A 7,498-nucleotide genomic window follows, 5' to 3' on the forward strand; every position below is an offset into this window, starting at 1 on the left:
CAGGTCGATATATTAGTCTCTCTCTCTCTCTCTCTCTCTCTCTCTCTTTCTATATATATATATATGTGTGTGTGTGTGTGTTGTTGCATGTTTTAATTTCAATGTATGCAGCTCTCGCGGCGGCATGAGTCCGTGCTATGTCAGAAGTCTACGTTTATACGAAGATCCATTACATTAGCCCTTTGTATCAAAGATAATAGCATGAAAGACGTGGTGACGAAGTCGAAATGTAGTTCACGAGATTATATTTGTATCCTCAGGCTAGGTTCGGGGATTGTGTAAGTACACCAATTATTCAGTTATGATACCTTCTTGGGCTTTGCAAATGGTACAGGCCTTTAGTCGGGATCTTGTTGGTGTGCAGATAGATGGCCAAGGTAGGGTGCCAGTCAATTATGATTTCCATTTATTTACTTGTGTTTCCAGACGTGAGGATAAGTCCAATCTTTGTGCTATCCACTCGATACCTACGTACGCGGGATCTAAGAGTATAGCTCAATTGCATATCCCTATGGTCTTTTGCGCCCCAACTCAAAGTCTAACGCAATTCCCGCAGTCGTCGAGCTCTTATATAGCAATATTCTGAACCATCTCGTCCGCCAAGCGCCTCATATAGAACGCCTGCATATCCCTAGGTAACTTGCCAAAAGAGTTGGCGATACGGGCGACATCCTGCCGACCCTTCTCGTAGGCGGCGATATCGCGGTTCCCGTACACGTCTCTTCCGCTGGCGTACCCTGTCTCTAGGTTTCGGAAGAAGATATTGACGGCGACGCCGAAGTCTGTGAGGGGTGCTGTGGCGTGCAGCCAGAGAGGTGGTAGGAAAAGGATGTCTCCTGGGTTTAGTGTTGCTTCGTGTGGGTGTGTCATGGCGAGAGCGGGTGTTTCGAGGTTAGAGAATACGTCGATGCTGGAGCTTGATGCGCCTGGGGCGAATGATAGATGACTAACGTCGTCTGGTGGGAATAACAGGAGTTTCTTGGATCCTGATATTTGACAGTACACGTTTGCCATGACTAGTCGTAGTTGGTTAATATATGTCCATGTATATATATATCATGGTTCTAGGGAGAATCTTACCGTCGTAGTGCAGCCACATATTTACACGGCCTGAGATGCGCAGTACAGAGCTATGTTCATTTCGCTTGACGAATGATAACTCTGCAGGGAGTTGGAAATCACCTGCTATACCGGGGAAATCCGCTTCAAGAGTGCCTGGCAGGTCAGATGGATGCTCGCTTGAGAGAGCCCGCAGGTACTGCTTCCCGCCTGGCTCGACTTCCTTGATGAAAGACGCGAAATCTTTCGTTATGTAGCTAAAGTTTTTTGCATTGAAATCCATTGTTGAACTAGAAGCTTCGTGGACAACGACCTAGCCTGTTATTAGCTGAGAAAAAGTGTCATATAAGATGCGTTACGGACTTTTCTTTGTGAGCCGACATTTTCAGTCAGATAGGCTCCAGTCCATTTAGATACACATGTGCCTAGATCACTACCTTCTATGATAGCGGGCTTTCCAGCTCTCAGGATCCTCTCGAAGTCGTCTTCCGTATCAACGCGGATCTTGGGAATTTCTGTGATACTGGCTTGTTGCGATCTGGCATCGACCGCATAACCATTTTGGGTTGGTTGTGGCCGATCCGTCAGCTCGACTAACTTGACAAATTTCAAAGAATTCCTTAGTGCCGTTGCAGGTGAAGCGCTGAGAGAATTTAAATTTAATGTATAGCAGCCTTCATTCCAATATGTCCCCATAGAGAAGCACTATTGTAAACAGTTAGCCAGTCAACTAGTTACCGCATGGTTCGAGAGTGCTCAGGAATATGAGAAGCATCCATGATACTGAGCTCAGCTATAATAGTATCTTCAGGATCTGATCGAGGATATGGTTGTTCATCTTGCGTACCGTAGCGCCGCCGCCCATAACCAGAACTTGGTTATGACTGCCCAAACATACTGATGCGCCGACTAGCAAAGGACGCGGTATACTAGATGATTCACTAGTACTGTCAAAAGAGCAGTGTGAAAGAATTTCTAATTTTGAATCGGAAATGTGCATAATTAGAACCTCGTCAGCTCGAGGTACGATACCATCATGTTGAACACCACCGACGACAGCGATACGCTCATCGTCGAGGAGTAGAGCCGAAGCGCCGAAGCGAGAGACGAGGAGTTTGGTGTCCGCGGAGCTTTCAATCTGCCCAAACGATATTGTTGGCCGGTTGTCTGCGGACAGCCTAAGATGCCACCGTAGCAACTGGCGCGCGACAGTCCCATCCTCTAGCAACCCACCGGCTAGGATACCATCAAAAAGCACGGTCCGGCCATCAGATCCATCTTGTATCGTTTTATGTTTCGTGAAGCTAATGAGCATAGCCCCGAATACCGGCTGATACTCTAATCCCAATATCCCGCACTCTGTCCACCCAGAACCAGGTTTGTGAAGGAGGCAACCAGGGAAGACTGTAGAGGAGTCGCTTTTACCTCCTATTAGGAGTGTCATACCGGATTTCCCTAATTGTACCGTACTGTGTCGGTATAATGGCACTGGAAGAGCATCTGTGAGTGACCACATATTCTGTTCTTTACTGAAATGCCAACAGTCTCGCATAGCTGACGATGGGGACGACCTCCCACCAACAAGGAGACTACCAAAATAGCCTAGATCTACAACACTGTGACAGACTCGACTGTGAGGCCCAACATGATGTGTTTTGATCCCCGCTGCCCCCAAGTCGAAAGAATACAGGTCGCAAGACTTGAGACGGTTGTTTGTCCCGAGTCCAAAAGTATTGGCAACTATTTGCTCGCCCAACTCATCCTGCAATAGCATCGCAGCTCCGAACCGTCTTTTTCCGTGCGTTCCAGAATATGCATTGAAGAGAAGCTCGGGAGATGAGTTCTGAGAAGAATGCTTTATAGGGACATTGTTGTCGCCGGTATTAACATCAGGGCCAGAAGTTCTAGCGATAACCACACAATAGTGACTTGCAAAAAGGGCAAACTCTTCCCATTCGTCAAACGGCTCAACAAGGTCTAATTCTCGTCTTTTGGTGGCTGAGATCCATTGGTCATTAGTCCATACATCCCAGAGGCTAACTGCTTCCACGTGAGGCCAACCCAGGCGAGAGAACCGGTCATGCTGGGCGCCGAGGTGAGGATATTGGAAGACCGATTTCAACGGAGTCTTCAGCTTATCAAAGTGACTCAACATTGTTTTTGCGAAAGGATGATCAGAGCCATCAGGAAGTATTTGCTCGAGGAGGCAAAACTCGGCTGAAGAATGTCATTAGAATCCGGTGTGGTTAGGTTATAGTGTGTGTTACAGGACTCAACGCATACCTTGGCCAAGCGAGCTAGCCCATTTGATGACAGCATCAGCACCTACAGTCTACTCAGAACATGGAGAGTGTTAGTAGTTTCTGTTTATATCTTGTCTTCATTTTGCGAATGTATATACAACTAGGTGTAGGTGAAGCTAAGATGGTCTTTGGCGAACACTGAAAGAGACCCAGAGAAGGATGGGACTTGTAGATCTCACCTCCATGTAAGTGATAGAAACTTCGGCGACAAACATGAATATGCAGTCAGAAATTTCCAGATCGAGACATGTGGATAAAGCCTTCTCGACGTCAGCGGTATTGCGAAGGTCACATCCAATCTGGGAATACATATGGCTCTTGAGTAGGACATGTTCATCAACATTGGTGTCTACAGGCTCAAAGACAGAGCGGAGCTCCGGGGTGGTTAGGACAATAGTACGCTTCTTGGACATGAGGTCAGGGAAATCAATATCGACGAATTTGGCACCACGGCAGGCGTCAGGATACCGAGTCATACATTGCCAGGGCAGCACATCACTAGTAGGCACCCAAATAGAGTCAGAGAAGATTGTGAGAAGTGATGACACATGGCACTTGACCCGAAAAGGGGAGCAATGAATGGTGGAAAAGAAGGCAAGTCAAGACGGAAATGAGCGGCACGCATACCTCCCACAGCCCAGGTTGACGACGACTTTTGTCTTGTGGGCGGGCCGCTCGAGAAAGCGCCGCACGGCGACATCAATGACATGAAGGCGGAGGTGGTAGCCTCTGTTGATGAGCGGCGCGCGGCGCTGGAATTTCTTGACGAAGTATCGAAAGTAGTGGGGTTCGTCCGGGTAGTATATGCGCTCCACGCTGCGCTTAGACACGATGCTGCTACTGTTTGTCTGCATGACCAGGTCATCCTGGGCCCTCTCCTTTGCAGAACGGGCTGCTACCCGCCGCGGCTTGACATGTGGTGGTTTCATTTCCATCGCGCGTCGCGGGTAAGGTCTGTATGTCGTCGAGCGAGTAGAGAAAATCTATCAATTCAGAAAAAACTCGGGAGTGTATAGGCGCGCCAACTGCCCAATGATGTAGCACTTGCCTACCTACTATTAGTTGAGCCGCTTCCCCCGCCTTCCATTTCTAGTATTACTACTTGTGTCCCCTCTTCCACCACCACTGACTACATGTAGGTACAGTTTGAATCTATATTCCCTGTATCTTATATGCATTCCGTGCGGCTATCAGTAGCATGGCTCATTCTACACGATACTGGCATAGATATGCATCTGTCCCCCATTTTCATCAGGTTTTCATGAACTGTTCTGTACTGTAGGTTATTAGCGTGGCACAGGTGGTCACTGCTCAAGCTATACTGCACTCCCGAGGTCTTCAAGGTTAGGTAGCTTATCTTATACTTCGTACATCCTATTCTCTACACAAGTGATTCTCCTCATATATTGTGTAAGCTATGACTGTATGGATAACCTTGGCCATTTATTAGTTAGGCTCTTGTTGTTACGGCGTTGTTCAGTCGTCATATGGCGATTACATCTTGGTTATACTTCTGGTATTATGTACTTGGATACCCACCTATTCTGTACCTACCGAGCTTACCTTGTAGGTGTCAAGGTCCAGGTATCTACATGTACCCCAGGTGCTAAACAGGGGTAGGTACCACTGCGCCAATCTTGTGACGAAAGTCGCCTTTCTTTCTTTCTCCTCCTCCTTCAATCTGAACCTTCATTCGAGTCCTTCTATCTTCCTAATCCCCCGCGGCAACGCCTTAGCTTGGTGAAACCACACACTGAACAAATGCGCCGCTGTTGAGACCATTTCCCCAAGGCTTGCGACAGCGGCAAGAGAATTGTTATACTTATCACCTAGTTAGAGGTATTCCTATCTATTTGACAGACAGACAGCCAACGAGGAGAGACCGCTTTCCAGGCAGCTCCCACAATCCGCAAACGTCAGCCACCGCATACCGGTACCCCCAAGCGTACATCGTGTCTTGATAGGTACTCAACCGACCTGCCTGCCTTTACGCCCCCCGGGTTCCGACGCTCTATTGATCACGAATCAACTATCCTCTTTCTCTAGCCGCCGTCAAATAAGATATACCGCAGACATGGCCAACACGGCCCTCAATTTCGTCACCTACAACCAGGACCACAGCTGCTTGGCTGTTGGTATGTAAACCACTTTTTCTTTGCTCTTCTTCGGCTCAAGCGTAAGCTAATCTCTCCTCGCAAATTACAAGGTACATCGAGTGGCTTCCGCATCTACCATACCGAACCGTTTTCCAAGATATTCAGCAGCAACGATGGCAACATCTCCATCATCGAGATGCTCTTCTCTACCTCTCTAGTCGCCCTCGTCCTTTCGCCCCGCCACCTGATCATCCAGAACACGAAGCGTGGTTCCGTTATCTGCGAACTAAGTTTCCCTTCTGCTGTCCTCGCCGTCCGCCTGAACCGCAAGCGTCTCTGTGTCGTGCTCGAGGATAGCATATACCTTTACGATATTGCCAACATGTCCCTGCTGCAGCGGATTGACACATCACCGAATCCGAGTGCCATCTGTGCCCTATCTCCGTCCTCCGAAAACTCCTATTTCGCATATCCGCTCCCAAAGCCGCGTGACGACTCCGTAGACAAGCGCCCACGCCATGCCCCTCCTGCCTCGGTCAGTTACGTGCCCGTGACTTCTGGAGATGTGCTCATCTATGATACGTCGACCCTCAAGGTCGTCAATGTCGTTGAGGCTCACCGTTCACCCCTATCGTGCATCGCGCTCAATAATGACGGAACTTTATTAGCTACGGCGAGTGAGACGGGCACCATCATCCGTGTGTTTTCGGTGCCGAAAGGACAGAAGCTCTACCAGTTCCGCCGTGGCACTTATCCCAGTACCATCTATAGCATGTCTTTCAACATAGCTAGCACTCTTCTTTGCGTCTCGTCGACCTCTGATACTGTTCACATCTTTCGCCTCCAACAACCAGGCCCAGCCGCTAGTGCCAACACCAGCGAGACTTGGTCGGATGTCAAGGCGCCGAGCTCCCCCCGCGCTGATCGATGGTCTCGGAGTCACAGTAACGATAGTGGTAATGAGTCACTCAGCAGTGCTCAAGACTCCGAGGTCGCAGACCTAGCTGGCTCTCCGCCGACTAGTAGTTCAACCGGCAATAGAAGACAGAGTGGGTCATTTAGCAGCCTGCTTCGTCGGTCTTCGCAGGCTATGGGTCGCAGCGTCGCCGGAGTAGTAGGGAACTACTTGCCGCAGACAGTTACCGAGATGTGGGAGCCCTTGCGTGATTTCGCCTATATCAAAATCCCTAAGAGCACAGTATCTGGTCGCCAAGGCACAGTCGCTACAACCCAGCAACTGCGTAGCGTTGTAGCCATGAGCAGCAGCGGCCCTCACGTCATGGTGGTGACGAGCGATGGCGGCTTCTACGTCTACAATATTGATATGGAGCGTGGTGGCGAGGGTTATTTAGTTAAACGCTTCTCGTAAGTTCAACTTCAGGACTTCTTCCGTACTCCCTTGGGATGAGCTAACATCGTAATAGGGTCCTTGACAGTGACGACAATCTCGATTCTTCAAATAACGGTTAGGAACGTGGCCAATCCTGTCATCGAGAAGTGAATCAGTGTAGGTTTCTTTGATGCGGTAATGGGGACGAGACATCGGGGAACTAGTGCATAGCTCAAGGCGTTTTTTTTTTAATACTTCAGGCACGGTTGTGGCACCTTTTTAGCCCTTTTCTATTCCCTTTCTGCATCTTTAGTTATTCATAACCTCGAGGCATAGCAATCTCTCGAGGAGCGGATTGAGTTTTTTTTTTTTTTTTCAATCTTTAACCTGGGCAAACTTCTTAAAGCATTAGCGTTGGGCGTCCTATGGGGTATTTTATTTATATCTCTGGTTTGGGCCTTTTTTTCTGGTTTTCTCTGTCTTTGCTGCTCGCTAATTTGAGGCGGTGTTTCTACTTTTCTGTAATACTCTTGCGAAGTATATGCCTGCAAATGTCAAGGCCAGGACAGATAGACAGACACTAATATTCTTAAATATGTAGTTGCGTGTCTATTGAAAGCTCGGTAGGAAATCTAGATTTTCTATACATGCGCGTTTGCGATGGGCTCGGGATTCTTCTTGTATGGACTTTTTTTTATTTTTGTTTACGT

General features: G+C 48.4%; 2 protein-coding genes across 2 annotated transcripts; one reads left to right on the forward strand and one right to left on the reverse strand.

The window, feature by feature from the left end:
* Positions 1 to 228: 228 nt before the first annotated feature.
* Positions 229 to 4,369, reverse strand: F5B22DRAFT_599729 (leucine carboxyl methyltransferase). The gene is made up of 7 exons (XM_047974479.1): positions 3,990 to 4,369; positions 3,542 to 3,860; positions 3,343 to 3,391; positions 1,907 to 3,276; positions 1,423 to 1,764; positions 1,081 to 1,372; positions 229 to 1,016 (listed from the first exon to the last, which is right to left on the reverse strand). The coding sequence occupies exons 1-7, from the start codon at positions 4,295 to 4,297 to the stop codon at positions 568 to 570; spliced, it is 3,129 nt and encodes a 1,042-aa protein (XP_047832673.1). The 5' UTR covers positions 4,298 to 4,369; the 3' UTR covers positions 229 to 567.
* A 1,067-nt stretch (positions 4,370 to 5,436) lies between these two features.
* On the forward strand, positions 5,437 to 6,928 carry F5B22DRAFT_644878 (protein-vacuolar targeting protein Atg18; the record flags this gene model as incomplete). Its single annotated transcript, XM_047978500.1, has 3 exons — positions 5,437 to 5,497; positions 5,569 to 6,823; positions 6,883 to 6,928. The coding sequence occupies 3 exons, from the start codon at positions 5,437 to 5,439 to the stop codon at positions 6,926 to 6,928; spliced, it is 1,362 nt and encodes a 453-aa protein (XP_047832674.1).
* Positions 6,929 to 7,498: the final 570 nt, after the last annotated feature.

The sequence above is a fragment of the Xylaria bambusicola genome, assembly GCF_022495145.1.
Source record: "Xylaria bambusicola strain CBS 139988 unplaced genomic scaffold F5B22scaffold_12, whole genome shotgun sequence".
NCBI lineage: Eukaryota > Fungi > Ascomycota > Sordariomycetes > Xylariales > Xylariaceae > Xylaria > Xylaria bambusicola.